At 38.2% G+C, this 18,070-nt stretch overlaps 2 protein-coding genes across 2 annotated transcripts in view; both read right to left on the reverse strand.

Annotated features, from left to right (window-relative positions):
- Positions 761 to 4,175, reverse strand: FOXI1 (forkhead box I1). The gene is made up of 2 exons (XM_021410946.1): positions 3,273 to 4,175; positions 761 to 2,210 (listed from the first exon to the last, which is right to left on the reverse strand). Exons 1-2 carry the CDS (start codon positions 3,844 to 3,846, stop codon positions 1,657 to 1,659), a joined length of 1,128 nt encoding a protein of 375 aa, XP_021266621.1. The 5' UTR covers positions 3,847 to 4,175; the 3' UTR covers positions 761 to 1,656.
- Positions 13,986 to 18,070, reverse strand: part of DOCK2 (dedicator of cytokinesis 2) — a 169,642-nt gene continuing 165,557 nt past the window's right edge. The window contains exons 50-52 of the mRNA XM_021410943.1: positions 17,047 to 17,167; positions 15,928 to 16,070; positions 13,986 to 14,807 (exon numbers count right to left, since the gene is read on the reverse strand). Of these exons, the coding sequence (XP_021266618.1) occupies positions 14,733 to 14,807; positions 15,928 to 16,070; positions 17,047 to 17,167 (339 nt within the window). The 3' untranslated portion in view covers positions 13,986 to 14,732. The remainder of the gene's footprint in view (positions 14,808 to 15,927; positions 16,071 to 17,046; positions 17,168 to 18,070) is intronic.

Here is an 18,070-nt window from a genome sequence, read left to right on the forward strand (position 1 = left end):
GTACTGGTGGAAGGGCTGTAAAATGCAGAGGGTGGAGGCTACAGCTCCGGCCTCAGTACAGCCTGACTTCAGAAGAACTTACAGTCACGGCAGGACACTGCCAGAAGGTCATTTCATTTTTTTATCTAAGCAATGTCAGCAGTGGAGGTAGGTTTCAGCTTCCAAATGAGAACTCACCATATTGAGTGAGTTCAGTGAATAGTCATAACAACAAAACAATAAATGAGAATGTAGGAAAGATTGCAGTCGTACTTTGGCTAATTAGCATTGTGAAAATACAGTCTGGTTTCTGAACTTTTAAATGATTGGCACCACTTAGCTCCAATAAGGCAACTGTAAGGATTATTTTTCTTTTGTGATAGTATTTTGCATAATAGCAGCCAATTGTATTCCTCAGGCATGCAAATTTTGATTCTCTTGACATATACTATCTCACTCTCTGACCTTACTTGAATAAGTCAAACTATTAAGGAGGCTTTTAAAGATGTAAGAAGCATAGTACACACACATTCTTATATACAAATTCTTTATTAAAAATGCTTCTGGGGTGGCCTGTAACAAAACTATATCCATGTGTAGTTAAAAAAAAAAAAAATCAAGACAAAGCAGTAGCTATTACAGTGCATTTTTTCCATCATTCTGGAAGTCTGATCAGTGCACAGTTGTGTACAGTTAAATACCAGTAAAATGTGGTGCCTACACTTGTTGCAGGCTCTACAGCCTGAGACATTATTTTACATAAATATGAAACTTGATTCAATTATGGGTTTGAAAAAAACTTCATTTATTTGAAATCTTGTTTGTGGTTATGGTAGAATATAAAAAAATAAGAATTATTCCTAATATTTACACAGTGACAAAACAATTGCATGGACTTTGTTACAAAAAGAAAGAAAATACATAGTACAGAGATGTTTTCCACAGAATTTGACCCTGTACTTGGAATTTAAAACACAAAGATCAGATTGCACCAGCAGAAGACAACTCCATTATATTTTGTTATGCTTTCTTTCAGTTTCAAAATGAATGTTCTGCCTGTGATTATGCTATTCTGCTTCACAACCATGTTCCCCTTGGAGGTGAAGCAGCATCAGAATTGAGGCAATGTATGCTCTAGCATTAGAGAAATTTTAAAAGGGCATTCACTCTTCCCCTGCTGGTTACTCACTATGTAGTAGTTTTTTGCTATAGATCCTTCACTGTCTCAGAATAGCTTTGTCCAAATAAGAACTTACCAAGCATTTCTAGTCCAGACAGCCTGTATCAGCAAGAGAGGTAATTTACAGACATAGCCAAACGTATATTAGTGCTTTAAAAGCTCACAGCAAAATTAGTACCATGCCAGAAGGTTTCATCCCTAAGTAAACAGTAACCCCTCTCAAGGACATCCATAGGGGACCATGGATGGCAGCAGTACAAACACAGTCTCCAGCAGACCTCTTTGCTATTCTTGCTGTTACAGTCTCTTATTTTTATATGGAGCTGTCAAGTACGGAGTGCTTGTGACTTGAGTAAGGATAATGGCTAAAATGTTTGGGGCTGTCTGAAGGTAGGATGCGATGTAGGTCCCAGAGACAACAGACTAACACTAATTACCCACCCACAGGTCACTCTCTCTCATAAATAGCTATATTTTGATGTCTTAGGATCTCTTATTTAAACCTCTGTCCCCTCCCTGGAAAACAGAGTGTTATTTGTACTGATACTACTGTAAAAATGGGTGTTAAACTGGTTGAGCACTGAGTTGCTATAGCCAAGGTGAGCAGGCGGCATAGAATTGGACCACTCTCCCACACCATGACTGGGGACATTAGAGAGTGGAGAGTAGGAATTTAAGCCTACCATATTCTGTCCCATTTTGTCAATGGGTTCAGCATTAAGTCCCAATGGCACTGAGCGGCCCACTGAATTAGAGCCATTAACATATGCAGTCATACTGGAAATGAAATTACTAAGGCATGGACTACTGGAAGATGGTGGTGGAGATCCTTTATCAGGTGGATTGTCAGTCCCAGATGACGAGTTTTCCAAAAGATCCTGGTGCTCTATGGCTTTGGGGCTGCCAGTCAAGGCGCTGTCCTCGGATTTCTCAGGTGTAAGATGGGCAGAACTAGCCCCAATGTCAGACTTCCTTTTCCTCTTCCTGCGAAAGTTGCCATTGTCAAACATCTTTTCACAGTTTGGGTCCAGAGTCCAGTAATTCCCTTTTCCTGTCAAGGATGGACAAACACATATTTTTTTGTTTTAAAATATGCACGCAGTCAGCAAAGAACAGTTTTCTTTGACTTTTCAGTTTTATCTTCACAGAAGCAGAAAATTTGCATGAGCAAAAAATACATGTATTCTGCAACCACACAAAAGCAGAAGTCTGCTGAATTCTGAAAAAAAAAAAACAACAACAACAAAGTTTTCCCCCTGTGTCCTGTAGCCCTGACTCTATGCACAGCTAGAACTACAAGTAGAGCCACTAGGAGGACTTGTTTGTTTTGCTTTTTGTTTTTCTTGGTGGGGGAATGAGGTTTTCACTGTATAACTGGTCCTCTAAATTTACAGCAATGAGTAATCAAATCCCATAATGGGTTGCTCCTTCAGATTCAGTGGGGTAGGATAGTTACCAGTGAAATAGAACCAGATTTTTGTCTCTTTCTGGCAACATAATTGAATAGTTTTCAGATGTTCCAAAAGGTTCTCAATAGTTATTGACAGAAAAAAAAAAGAAAAAAAAAGAAAAAAAAAAAGGAACAATCTGATGACATTTCAGCCAGTGGGTTGGAAACAACCAAAGTGCAATTCCAAATAAAACACTACTTGAAACAGAACAAAAGCAGCCTGCTCTCCTCATGATAATTACAGTTGACTCCCTAAAGCCAGTGGACTTCTCCGACTAGTCTGAATTTTCTTTATCCTCTTTCCATTAATCCTCAGTTAAGTTTGGTATAAGTCATACGCATTACACCAAATAATTTCTGAATGTGACTTCCTCAGGCTGCTCCTGTGCTTGGTTCTGAGGAAGATTTAGAGCACTAAAGAATCTCTTTCTCTACAGAGATTTGACTCAGTCAAAACAATATTGATTCAGAACTCAGCTATGCATGCTTGCCTTCCAGTGCAGCCCTATGAAAAAAGAGAAGCCACTACGTGTATGTCCAGAATCTAGGCTATCATGTCTCTTCACAATGTATTTTACATTGTAAATTGTATTTAAGAAAAATAAATTCATTTTTAGATTAATCACATTTAAAAAGATGGGAGAAAGGTGGGAGGAACTATACCTGGATCATCTTCATCTCTAGGCACCTTCTTGAAACAATCGTTGAGAGACAGGTTGTGCCGAATTGAGTTCTGCCAGCCAGCTTTGCTTTTGTTGTAAAATGGGAAGTTGTCAGCCACATACTGGTAGATCTGACTGAGAGTCAACCTCTTTTCTGGTGCTCCATGGATAGCCATGGCAATAAGTGCAGAGTAGGAGTAAGGTGGTCTAACCAACTTCATAAGCTCTTCTTGGGATGGAAGAGGAAGCCAGCCAAGATCAGTTCCTCCCAAGCCGTGCATGTTAGGCAATAGTTGCCTTTGCATCCCATAAGATTGAGGAATGAAGGGACTGGCATTGGATCCTGGGAGATATGGTGGTGGAGTAATGGAAGGTCCATTTAGCCAGAGGTAAGGATTGGGTGTGCTGTTGTAGTCCGTTGTCTCGAAGGTGCTCGGTCGCTGTGGACTAGGAATATTCTGCGGATGGAAGAAGTTCTCATAGTAGATATTCATTTCTGGAGGTTCTTGACCAAGATTTGGAAACTGCGGGCTGCAGCGTGGTGGAGAGTGTGTTTGTGGATCAAAGGAGCTCATGCTCTAACACAGGCAGCTGATAAGTTATGACACACCCGTGCTAGTGCTTTCCTGAGACAGGTGCATCACCTGTGCCCTTCCCTACTTACTTATGCACCTGTAAGTGTTTTGGCTTGGACTGCAGGCTCCGCCCCATGGCCCTGAGTGGCTGCAGATTAGGATGATATCCCTTTTGGAATGCTGGCAGTCCCAGCCAGTCATTGATGTCACATCAACCAAACGTGAATGTTACAACTGTTTATCTTCTTAAATGAATGAAGGAATTTTCCACTAATGTGATGCAAATAAAGAAAGCCTAAGGTGCCTTGAAGTTAAAACCCCCCAACTCAGAGATGTCCACCTCTTTCTACCTTTTACAATGAAGATACAGTATGCAGTTTTTGTTTCTTTTTAAATAAAAGCAGTTTTGTTTTCCTGCTGGTAGCACTTCAGAATGCACAAGCCATTGTCATTTGTCAATGAAACAGTAGACATACTTTAAAATTAAAAAAAAGAAAAGAAAAGGTCAGACCTCCTTTTCCTTCTGTAACTTTAATTGCAACTTCCTTGTACTTCCCCCTAGGCAATCACAGTACTAGAGGCAAATTCTGCAACTGGGTATTCACGTGAGTAATCTTATTGATGTAAATGGATTAATCTTATGAGAAAAAAAAAACAATCAAGCTTAATAATCAAACCTTTCATTAGAGCTTAAATAGGTGAACTGAAATGGGAAATCTTTTTTTTTTTTTTTTTGCTGCTTCCTCTTTGCTGCAGGACTGGTACAAAGAAGTCACAAAACCACTGAGCAGAATTTCCAAGCAGGAAAGATACAATGTTCAGCTCGCTTTTCTCAGCTAAATTCCAACTTCATTTGTAGCTATGTAGACAAAAGTGGGCCCAAAAAGTAAGTAGTAAGTAATGAGCAAAAACCTCCAGCCCTTTTATGACTTGGAAAAATACTTACTGCCTTGCATGGCACCCAGCACTTACAAATCAGAAAAAGCAGAGCTGCAGCCTCATCAACATCTGCCTCAGAATGAGGGCAGCTCTTAGACTGTACAACTGCACCGAATGCTCCACTGTAGTTAGAAGCATACCTGCTGCTCTCTTCAGAGAACAGAAGTGGTATTTGTATTTTTTTTTCTGAATCTGAATGTACATACGAATATTTGGAACTTGACTCAGCCTCAATAACCTGTGCAATTAAAGAAAGTCCTCATATGGCAAGAAAGTCTGTAAGATAGTTCTAGTCCCATAGTTTCTACAGAAACATGAGCTTTGATCTGCAGATTTGAATCCCTGGCTGAACCAAAGACTTTTTTTCTTTGTCACACATTCATCATTTCATTTAATCTTTTGTGCTGCAGCACAAGATTCCACCAAGATTCCCCGCTCCCCATGACACTAGTGGGGAGTGTCATGAACAGTGTCATGTTCATATTGTTACTTTGAAAAGTATGAAATACAACTGAAATATTTTGTACAGGGTGACAGAGCCAATTTTGATGCTCAGAAATGTCTCTACAGCTGTTACTTAACTAATACACACAATGCACATGAAATCATATGCACTACGAGTATGAATGAACAAATTGATATTAGTTTGTGAATGCTAAGTAGGGTATTCAGATACACATTAAATAGACAAAAGCTTAGTGCAACGTAGTGGGGATGGTTTATTTTCTATGTGGCAACCACTGAACAAAAAGTGTGGCTAGGACAAAAAAGAAATAATGACTCATTTTTCAGGAAATATCAGTGCAAGTACCTCTTTTCTCAAAGCTATGTGAAACCACTTTTCTCTCTGTAAGAATCTCAGTTACACACATGTGAAAGGCTGAGCAACACTGCATACAGCTTCATAATTAACTTACTAATATATAGGCATCTTTTAAAATTTTATCTGTAGTCCTGCAAATGCTGTTATTATAAATATTGCTACTTTAAAAAAAAAAAAAAGAAAAACCACTGAGTATTTACAGAGGAGTCAGTGGAACAGCATTTAAAGAAAACCTCAAATGAGCAAAAGCAGGAGACAGTTTTACAGTGAGCTAAGACCCAGAAGCTAGCATGAAAGAAAACGTAATAAAATGTCTTCTGAAGAAATTATTTTTTTGCCACCACACCTTCTAAAAGAGGAAAAAGGAAATTTAAAGGAAAAGGAAAAAGAAAGAAAATCCCTAATTTGTTATTGCTTAGGGTTTGTTTATATCATGAAGTAAAAATTCAGCTTACTCTAACATGGATTTTGATGCACGTCATCCAAATTCTTATTATCCAAGATGTTCTGCATGCGTTACTTACAGTTAAAATACATTGAACTGGGAGCTGGGTGAATACTTCGAAAATATGACAGGCTTAACAAAACAAAAAATACCACTTTTGCAACCAGAGACAGAAGAAGACTGTAAAACTTGCTCTGCAAATTAATCGTTACAACGTTTTGATGCTGTGCATTTTAGCAAGGTCAGCCCTTAACTGTGCTCTGCCAATGCCTGAGAACGCACTACTACCAGACCTACTTTGATGTGATATTTGAGCAAAGTACAGCACAGAACTAAGTAAAGCAAGCTCTGAGGTGAAGAATGGCAAGTACTGCTTTTAGAGCAATGAAACACAAAGACAGTTGTAAGGTTCTGCCTATCTAGCTCTGGAAGTGCAAAGGTCTGATCCCTCCCCGGCAAGTGCATGCCGGCACAGCTTCTAGCACAGATGTGATTTGATCAGCAACATTTTTCTTCCAACTGGCTGTGCTACCCAGAAAGAAATATAAACAACACCTGTAAAAATGGTACTTTGTCAGTACTATGGGCACACCTTACTGCCTGAGAATCACTGCAGTATAGCACTTCAGGTGCAGATGTTCATATGCAGGCAAAAGGCAGCATGGCGAGAGTAAACTTTGTTCAAGCTGCGACTGCTCCGAGCAGGGCTTGTAGAAGTGGAGTTAACTGAGCATAGCCAGGAGCACTGCCCTGGGGTCCTCACCACTGGGACAGCTGTTCTTGGCAGAGCTAGAACAGGGAGGCAGCAATTTCAGAAGTAAGAAAGGAGAATGAAATAGTGAAGTTTCCATGTAATGAAAGTGGGAACAGGTAATATGCTGGCATAGGTACTTCAACAGAACGTGATTAGGGCTGAAAAACTCTAAAAAGAGAACAGAAGTTGATGCTGGAGTTGTAATTTAGTGATCATTACTTCCAAAGACCACAATGCATTGGATTTGGTGAGGTCTCTGTAGGCAGGATACATCACATTTTTAATATTTTATTTAGTAACTTTTTACTACACTACAGTACTGTACAGCCCAGCGTGCACATGACTATCAATCATCACTCCTGATCAAACAGATTGTTCTCAAATCTTGTGTTAAACAAAGATTCTCTCCTCTAGATTTCTCCAAAATGCAAGACTGAGGCCAAGCCTCTGCAGAACAGTCCTTCTCCATAGGTTTTTAAGTCAGCTCCTACATACCCATTCTAACTGCCCAAATAGGTTAAAAATTTTGTAGTGACTTTGTCCTGGCAAAATTTGTAACATACTGTGTACCACTTCTTCCTCCTGTAGCCAGTACAGCGCAATCTGTGACCTGTGCTTAGCTAATTTTCCAAAAATTGTTTACACGTGGTCCAAATCAAAGTACGTACTGCCAGATAATCCACCAGTGCACAGCTGTGTTTTTAATTAATATGAAACTTTAGGCTGTACTGTTAACATTGTGTATAACCCCAATCCTGGTGTGGTATCACATCTTAGTGAAGAGAAGTTCATGTAAACTATTCGTGTGGTCACAAAGAAGGGGAAAAACTCGATTTAAAAAAAAACAGGGTACATCTCCAACTCATTAAACCAAGCAATGCAACCTGTTTCAAACAATTCACATATTGAATTCAGAAACAATTCAGTATCCATCAGTAAGACATTTTTATGTAAAGATAAGTTATCTGTATTCTTATTTGCCTCATGAAGGACTTGTAGAAGTTTTAATTTCTTATTCCAGTAATCACTGGCCCACTGTATGCGCAAAAGAAACCACACCATCAGGAGGAACAAATGCATCAAGCATAGGGAATGTAAAACAGGATTTCAAACCAAAGGAACTGAGCTTAATTTCTAGAAATACTGACTGAATATTAAATTAATGGAAAAGGTGTCATCGTTTAGATCAGTGCCATTAATGCAGCAATGCTAGAATGACCTTAAATTTTTAAAAACTTATAGAACAAATCCATTGTGAATTTTTCATGCAGCTTTATAACTGGAATTTTAGAAGACTATAAAACCTAAAGTGCTACTGGCTCTTTTCTGACCATGAGAACTATGATAATAAGAGTAGTCATAACTCCTGCTTCAACAAAGACCTTCCACCGTCTTGCCAAGATATAATATGGCACAGGGCATTAGGAGTCTCCTGATTAATGTATTACCCATTACAGGCAGTAGAGAGGAAGAAATGCACAGCCTCCATTCAGCTGCCTGTGGCTCCCTTACAATCTCGTGCATTTACATACACAGCTGTGAAGGAGAGATGCCTCAAGTTTAACCAGAGATGGACAGATTCTGCAACTAGGGTGTCTCCCAATTTTGGGAAAATACTACAAATAGATACCCCAGTCCATCAGATTTTGAAAACCTCACTGCTCCTACCAGCTTCCAAACAGCTGACACGCTCACCTGCTTTAGATTATCTGCTTTTTCTATGCCTACTATGTTTGTTTATACTAGAGGTAAATGGTTCTAAAATCCAGTGAGATGTATGAACATCAGCTGTGTTTACTGAGCAAATTAATCTGCACGCTTTTCGAAAAGCTTTCAGAGTTTAAGTTCCTGTGCACTTCAGTGAGATGCACAACAAAAGTATTACAAAGAAAAAAATAGTAGCATGTAATACTTCTGTCTGAGTCAGATTTCACCATCAGTTTCCTTGTGCAGATAAGTCAGCTTCCCCTCATTGAAAAGATGTTTTTGAACCAAGGGTTTTTTTGGGAAATATATAACTTCAGTTTTTTTAATGTTTTGTTCGCAGTGGTCTCTATGCCCTCTGGTACTTGCACAACACACACACACGGGAAAAAGTAATTAGCAACTAAAACTGCAAAGTGAATCAGAACAAGTGTAAGCGCAGTGAACTACTCTATGGACACACCCAGTTATAGTTAAACTTTGTTTTAATTTAACCAAGATTTAACTGCAGTAAACTAAGATCATCTAATTTGTGAATAGGATGGTTTACGGTGTTGTTAATCCTTGCACTCCCAGATGCTCCACTTTGGTTTTCTGGCAATATGGGTAGACACATCAGTAGTTTGTTCTGACATACGGGCACAGTATTGCAACCTATTACCTCCCCCTAGTGACAATTTTTGAGAATGTATTGAATTAGTTTGGAATCTAGAGGCAGCTTTGTATGTTTCTATACTGTGACCACTACCTGCTTAGCAGTATTACAGAAACCCAGATTAGTAATTCTGAGACCCGTAAAACTAGCAATTGGTAAATATAAACATTTTAATTTTTTTTGTATTAGAATCATTTATATACTTTGAAATTCCATGTGAAATTTTTGCAAGCTAAGAGACTTTCTTTTTTAAACTCTTTCTTTTAGGTTTGTTTCCTTTGCTCTTTTGTTTTCAAATATCGATTTCTGTTAGCACTGTTGTCTTGTCTTTTGAAATAAGTCTAAATACACTTGTTGAGAAAGACTACGAATTCAAGCATTAGTACTACAGTGTGAGTCAGAGCACTGCTGAAGACTGCAAGCAATTGAAGTCACGTTGCAAAGACTTCACTTTCCTAAGAATGTGTAGAACAAGGGTCTCCAACCAGAATGTGCTTTATGGTGCGACAAAATACAACCATACCTGCTAAAAGAGCTCTATCTAGAGCAGCTCGATCCAAGACTGCTTTCTTATGTATAAAAATGTTTGAGCAAACTTCATGGGGAAAATCTTCCCTCAAACTCTATCCAAAACCCAATCAGATGAAACTATGATCACATTTACTTAACATTTTAAAGTTCATGAAATCCACAATCACCACAGGTTTGTTTGCAAAACAGTTATTCCTTTACAGTGTTAATCTTTAGCACACACTGCATCATGATGGCAAATCAGAACAGAAATTTGCAGATTGAGTCAATAAAAAAGAACTTGTCTCGTCACCCCACTGCAGTAAATGCTGCCAGTGCTGAAGTCCCTAGATCTTGTGGGCAGCCCCAAGCCTGTTGCCCAGTGTTCTATCCCAAAAGGAATGCTCAAGAACAAGTAGGAACTCAGTTTGGGAAATACAAGTAAATACTCTAATATCAGTGGCTACTTCAAGGCATCAGGGATACGAGATGGCTGGCAAGTATTTTTCATGGATGCTTCTGCGTCCTTGGGAAGACAGAGATATAAACCTCCAAAAATTAACAAGAGAAAGGATCCTTATGTTATTTGTCCTCTCTCGTAGTATGGAGTTTTTAAAAAGAGATGACTCAAAAGACAGTTTGCCTTTAAATTACTGAATTCTGTTGATTTCTACATGAGAAGGACCCTGTGTTTGGATAAGTAATTCCTTTTACTTTTCTTACAGTCTGGATAGTTGATCTGGGACATCTTTACAGAGAATGCCCAAGGGCTAGATGATTCGTGTTGATGTCAGCATACACAGAACAAATTTTTGCAGTAAAATGGCTGCTGCTTTAAAACACGGAGCACAATATAGCAGCTGGTCCTAAAAATTCCCCCTTACTGCTCAGCTTACTTGCTTAGAAATTAAGGAAAGCTTACCGGTTTTGTTCCCTTATAGCTTCCTTGTCTCAGAAATTGTGGTCGTAGATAGTCCCTGCATTTCAAATCTCATGGAAGGCAGAGTATTCCACCATGCTGATTCTAATGAGCTGTTCTTCACAGGCCAGGATGATCAAGCAGTAATCAGGCACCAATTTAAACATGAAGTAAGACATATTCCAGACTCTGTATTACTGAAGATATAGAGTTCATGAGATGAATTAGTAATAGATCTAGGCAAACCTACTTACACTGTTTTAATGCTTTTAGCTTAACTTATTGTTCTAACTTAACTTGCTGATGATTGTTGTGACCTTCTATCAAAAAAATTATTAATTTAAATAAATGGACTTCTGAAATTATGAAAAAATTCAATCCTCTTTCTTTACCTTGAAGGACCGTGGCATCCCAAGACAGACACTGAGAATCCTGAGTTAATGAGTCTTAGAAGAAAGGTCAAGGAATTGATAATACAAATCTGACAACTAGAGATAAAGCCAAAAGCCAGACTAAACAAAATTGACAAGGAAAATGAAAACAGAGATCCAATGATACCTAATGTATCTGTGGACTCCATAGTGAACAAGTGATATGACACACATTACTGCCCCCAAAAATCCGCTCTGTAATAGAAAAACTACAGACTGCACATGATACAGATTAAAAGTCCACTGTCAAGCAGTACCTGCAACAAAATACTCATGTTTCACACATTAATTCTGTTCTTGGGGTCTGTAAAATCTTTAATAAAACACCTTCCCACTGTTCATAAAAGTGCCTCTTGCTGCCTTACATTCTGAACACCTTCCTCCACATTACCCCAGCTAATTGTTATTGAAATTTCAAGAGCATTAAATTTCCAAAGAACACGAATAATTCAGTCATAATTTAATAATGAGAAGTTGGACAGAATCGTTACATTGTACAAACAAGGGCAGACTGAACACCTAAGCTAGTGCCAAACACCTAAGCTAGTGCCAAATATAGAATATATAGAATATAGAATAAATAGTTAAAAAAATATTCCATGTTATCTTGATAGAGCAGAATGCAAACATTTCCCTTTTAAGACCAGACTTCATAGGCCACTGAAAGCAGCTCTTCTGGAGCTAGACCACCATTAAAATAGTGTTGCATTCTGTAACAGATAAAGCTTAGGTGCCCGTGTCTAAAATTCAGACATCTGGCTACCTGAACATCCATGGCATGCAGCTTAAATGCATCTTACATGGTTTGCAGCGTAACGGCTTTCTACAGGTCAACACACAAAACCTTAGCTGCACATGCAGCCTTTTCTATCCCATGCTAAACATAGGTTATTACAGACTCACATTACCCAATGGTTACCTTAGTGCCAAGCAATCCTGAAAGCCAGGCTGTTACTGTCCAGACTATCTGAAGTGTCCGAGGGAAGTGAAATGAACTCTGATACAAAAAGTACATGAAAACATTGTTGTCTAAAGAACTGCTTTTCTGACCTTGCATGTTGAGAGGTGGTGGAGCCATGCAGGTTACAGGTGAAGTTACACATGCTTCATTAATTCCTTGGGACAGCAGCCAAGGCCTGACCCTATCCTGGAGTTGGGTTCTACCCTTTGAGCTTCATTTCTGAGGAACATCAAGTTAGGTTCGCTACTGTCTGAGTACACCCTCCTCTGCACATGCAAGATAAAGGCCTGGTCTGTTGTGATAGAAATGACAATAGTTAGTGCTGATTTATGTTTTTAAATGCATGTTGCCAGGTTGCTGTACTTGCACTTTATTATCCCATATCATCATTTGTTGTTTTGTTGGACTAAATGTCAGTATGTACAGTTTCTGGAAACTTATGAATTTCTACAGTTTGATGTACAAACAACATCTTTTAAATCCCAGTTCCATATACGCTCCATTCTTGACAGTTATTTTTTCTTTGTTATTTTTCCTTTTCTGCTCAGAGTTAATTTACATGATTTCAGGCTTGGAAAAGATACAGAATCAGACTGGCAGGAACAGTCTGAATCTGTGATATTGGACAATTAATATGATTTTTGCTAACACTTCATCAATTAAGAGTGAATATAAACCCTTCATCAAAAATTATACAAACTGAATCGAAACACAAGCATGAACCTTGAGCCACTAGCTAAACAATCAACACCAGACCTGATTTTAATATTGTGCTTGTGCTTTCCAGGAACTTGTTTTTGTGCTCTTCTTTCCTTTCCACTCTTCATCCGTTTTTCTTTTGAATTGCCGTATTTACTGTTTATACAACACCTTGAGCTTATAGTCCTTTATTCCATTCTCACACACAAGCATAGCTACAAGATATAATAGGCAGAAGATAACCTTTAGGATATCTTTATAAAGAATAAACAGTTACTGACTCATCCTCTTCTCACTCCTTAATAGTATAACTAAAGCTTGAAAATAATTTGTTTTTGTGATATAAATACTTCCTTAATGTATCTGCAAATAATAGCAAAGGACAACCTGGGTATCCTCTTCCTCCTTCCCCCAAGTGAGCAAGATGTGAAATATGCAAAAGATGCATCCCTCAACCTTTCACTTAATCCCACTGAGAGATAACAGCTCTATTAAACTGAGCTTGATGTTTTTCCTGTATGCTTCCTCAGAAGCCTATCCATCAAGTAGCTGTGAAAAGAAAATGAAGCAAAAAAAAAAAATCCAATTTCCATGCCAACAAACCCTGTAGTTAGTGTTAAAGCTAGACCCATTTTGTTTCTCTGCCTTTGATCATTTTCATCACTTAGAAATTCAGTATTAACGTATGCTGCATTTTAGTACCGTATTAGCTCCTATGGCAAATATTTCAAACTTTTCGCAGAAAACAATTGCTAATTATTTCTGTAGAAAACAGCATCACACTGACAATCTGCAAAGAGAGTCCAAATTAATTAAATTATTCATGTTGAACATAAAATTGTTTACAGGCACAGAACAAACTCAAGTTGCCTTTACATTGATTCCACCACTTAGCAAGGAATAATTTTAGTCTCTTTTTCTTCCCCATATCCACACGAATGGCAACAAGACCAGCCTCCCATCCACAATGCAATAAATGCTTGTATTTTACACAGATGTCTGAAATATCCAGGTGCATGCGAAGGAAATCAATTATTCTCCTTGAGAAACTTTTAATTTTGGACAAACTACTTACCTTTAGAAAGAACTGGCAGGTTATTAAAAAAGAGAAGGAAATGCTGACCTGTGTTGCTGTATAACTTCATGCTGATGAGGTGGTAACTTCCAACTCTACCTCATCAGTTGTAGACACAGAAAACCTATTCGGAAAGCATAAGCCTTGGGCTTGTGTAGTTCCATTTGCTGTCAGTAAGAAGCTATTGACACGCGTAATGAATATAAATGTTCCGGTGAGACAGGTTCAAGGCAAGTAAAGTTTTAATATTTTATTGATAAACAGCAGAAAATGCAGCTTTTGTTTATCATACTGCTGGTTGTAGTATCAAGTTGTACACATCTAAGTAAACTTTTGCACAGCTTCAGTATAATAGCTGCCATTCTGAAAATAACCTGGTCATATGGTGGCACAATCAAGGACTCAACTCTGAGACAGATTTGAGGACACAGAGCAGTGTGGCAGGAGCAGCAGAGGGACTTGAGGACTGTAAATCCAACAGCCACAGAGTATAATCTTAGTGACTGTTTTGCACTGAGCCATCTGCTGCCTTGACCACACTGCCAGCAGTAGTTTAAAGGTAACTAGCATGTGTCTATACAAGCTACAGAAAGGATAACTCATATGCTCTTTGAAAAGAACAGAACAGGACTTAAATGATATGGTAAGCACTGCAGATGACCTTTTAGCATCTTTCTTACCATGAATGAGTTTTTATCACAGGGAACACACGATGCCCTTTGATTTGTATAACCAGAGGCTCAATAACTTTTTTTCTGTATCCCAGTGAGCCCATCCTGAAGTATTTGCTTTAAATGTTATTCCTGTATCTGTATCACGTAACTGTTATCAGAGCCCACGAATACCTTTGTTCATATTCTCTATTAGTCACCTATGTTACTGGTGACTTTCTTTACAGTAGACAGCAGTCTAAAATAGGATATATACAGAGATGTATATTATTATTGTTTAAAAGGTGGTCATTTAATGAATTATAAGTCTGTAGATGAAGATTTGAAATGCTGCTCCACAGGCTGCTTTCCATCTTCTAGAACTTTTGAAATTCGCTGCAAAAAAAAAGAGGATCAGAATGACAGGTGTTAAAATGACTATTATATTGGGTTCAGTAATACGTACACCAATTACTAGCTTGTGCCTGTGCTCTGTGGGTAGAGAAAAAAACATTGTCCAAATCTCATAGTTCAAACTAATTTCTCTATCTTGTAGAACCATAACATCTGTACATAAACCTGTCCACATTATTTCAGTGATACTGTGGAAGCACTACACTAGTAGATTTTAAGAGGATTTATTCTGTGCTTTTTTAGATGTGAAAAAATGGGATATTTTGTTCTTATTTTATATGCAGTTTACATGTGAATGTGTATGGATGAGGTCATGCTGAAAAGCTGTTACTTCTCAGGCTTGAAAGAACATTACCTGATATACTGAACACAATTTACACCCCACAGGCTTCAAATTAAGAGTATTTTTGTCCCTACCAGAAATAAATGACTATGAAAACATGTAACTGCTGAGTACCCTAACTGTTGTTCTGGAAGCACCTATTTTTATATATATCTATATAAAGACTGCAGGAACGAATGGATGGACGTGAAACCTGTTCGCCAGGAAAAAAAAATCAACAAAAATCAATCTTTTATTTGAAATATCAGTATAGAGGTAACATGTAAAACATTACAGATGTCACAGAATGCTTAAGCACTATGTATAGCAATAGCCACCGATTTCTACTTCATAATGATTATCTCTGACACCAGCAATGAACTCACACTCTGCATGTTTTGCCATACATGCTATGATTACCATACTTTGATGCTAGTGAAACTGCACAATGCAATTCAACTGAACAAGAAATAATTGGTTTTGCTAGTGCTATATAACTCAGAGAAAATCAGTAGGTCAAATGTGACCTCTTGCGGTACAGATGCAGAAGTGCACATCTGTTCCTTTATGTTAAACATATCAAGTACATCCAAACTTCAAAAAGCACAGTCAGAGGAAAAGTTTTGCTTACCCATAGTTTCCACTTCTCTCTCTGACGAGAGAAGCAAAAAAGGACAACAGTTTAACTTAAAGTCTCATGGTGTTTTAAAATAACTTAATTTTCATTGCTCCGAATTTTTAAAGAGGCAGCTCTTTTTACCATAAACACACAGAACTTACCATTGTTTTAAATAACTGATTCACTTTCTTCTTCTTGAAGGTTTTCTTATCACCTTCTGAGGTGGAAGGAAACACTGGCTGACTCAGCCTGTGTGATGCAATTGTTTCATCAGGTGCCACAGGGCTAACAGACATAGTTAATCCTTAGAACAGTACATTTGTTGCACAAAACAAAACAAAAAAAGGAGAGTCAGAGAGAGCTAAAGCAGAATTTGAAATATCAAACTAATGCAATTATTAGAGAGAAACAAGACTTTTGTAATCTAAAAGTACAACTCAGAATACTGAGGTTCATTGCATTATAAATGAATAGTGAAAAAAATCAATAAATTTGATTCATTGATTGAGTCTGAATAGGAAACTACTGTTGTGTTCTAATAAATGTTGGCTTTAGCCATCTGGAAAGATAGGAACAACGAGAGAGCTAGGTGAAGTGCAAGCTAAGAAACTGGATATGCTATGGAAGAAGTGAGGGGCAAGGGATACTGAAATTGTGCAAAATTTTCTTTGTACACTCTGGCCTAGAAATAAGTTCAACATTAAGTTACACTTTTCCCTTCTCTACTACACAGTCATAAGTCTTCCTAGTGGACAGTTGTGTTACTTCATTTCCCCTTCCTCTTTCTCAGAGGAAGGCTTATAAGATTATTCTCTAACATCAATAGCAGAAGTTGACGTCCCTGCTGTTGGGCAACCTTTGGGGAAATTCATCTGCCAAAGCAAGGTACAGTGCAGTTCTTCCTGTTTGAAACCCCCTGACACTGCGCTGACTGAAGACTAGCGAAGCCCTTGCTTCTGCAAGTGAGGCCCTACAGATCAGAGAAGATGAATAAACCTTGCCTTTTTGAACACAAGGGAATCCTCATACTATACAAGGAAGCAAGATCCAGAGCTCCAGAAAGAAGTTTTTTAGAACTTGTATTTACTACTAGGCAGGGGTGTTATCAAGCAACAGTCCAGCCTCGCATGCACAATACACACTTAAAAAGTGATCTTTGCCTCAGAAACTCAGGGCCACGCACAGATAGCTGCCTGCTTTTGCTCAGAGCTAACCCTTTATCCTTCTCTTAAGTTGCCAAGAAGTGCAGAATGCTTGTCGTCTTACCATAAGAAGCTTACCTGGAATAGTTGGCATTGAACGACTGACAGAGCTCATCTGCTTGAGGACAGATGTTTTCTGAGGTGCCACTGCATGTTCTGAGAGGTTGGTGTCACTCATGAACTCGTACTTCCTTGACAGCTGTTTTTAAAAAAAGTAATGCTATTAATAATGAAGTGACATACAAGGAACAAAGATCTAAGCAAAGTAATGTTTTGTGAAAAGGAGAAGAGAAAATAATTAAACAATTATGCCCAACCCTAGCTCTCCATGGGGCTATTTGCTGAATCAACATTGAAGGTAAATAGTAGAATTGATCCCATGTATAACACTCTATCCTAACTAAAATCATGCAAAGCTCGTAATGATGTTTTCTAGTTAGATAAATATTTCTCATTTGACAAAGATAACAAAAAAGAAAAAACATTACAAATGTAACTAGAAGACATTCTGTCATCTGGAACCCATAAGATGGTGTTATTACCATCTTTGGAATAATACCATCAGCCAGCTCTGATCGTGTTTTGCAAAATAAAATGAAGTTTGGTAAACACGTTTCCTTATTGAATTAATGTACCTAGTTTGGTTGTTGCAAGGATTGTCACTGCTTTTCTGAAGCAAATAAAATCCTGCAGCTCAGTATGTAGTGAGAGTCCCACAGTTACATATACCTGTATTTAATTTAGTCAAAGGGCAAAGATGCTACTTGGATTTGTATATTAATGCTTCTCAGAACACCTCACATGCTTTATTTCTGTCTTGTATGAGGACATGAAAAGAGACAAACATAAGTTTCGCCACAATTCAGTGCTCAAAGACTTGGGACACAGAAGATGGGAAGATCTAGCTGCAAGTCATTCACAAAACTGGTGAGGGATCTAGAGCACAAGTCTTATGAGGAGCCGCTGAGGGAACTGGGATTATTTAGTCTGGAGAAGAGGAGGCTGAGAGGAGACTTTACTGCTCTCTGTAAATGCCTGAAAGGATGTTCTGGAGAGGTGGGGATTGCCCTCTTCTCCCACTTAACCAGTGATAGGACTAGAG

Source organism: Numida meleagris, chromosome 12 (genome assembly GCF_002078875.1).
Source record: "Numida meleagris isolate 19003 breed g44 Domestic line chromosome 12, NumMel1.0, whole genome shotgun sequence".
In the NCBI taxonomy this organism is placed as follows: domain Eukaryota; kingdom Metazoa; phylum Chordata; class Aves; order Galliformes; family Numididae; genus Numida; species Numida meleagris.

Bases quoted from the DNA above. Each gene is read 5' to 3' on its own strand.
- FOXI1 (XM_021410946.1), bottom strand. From the start codon at position 3,846: ATGAGCTCCTTTGATCCACAAACACACTCTCCACCACGCTGCAGCCCG. The intron at 2,211-3,272 runs GTATAGTTCCTC...CATCCTTGACAG, and splicing joins TAGAGATGAAGATGATCCAG to GAAAAGGGAATTACTGGACT.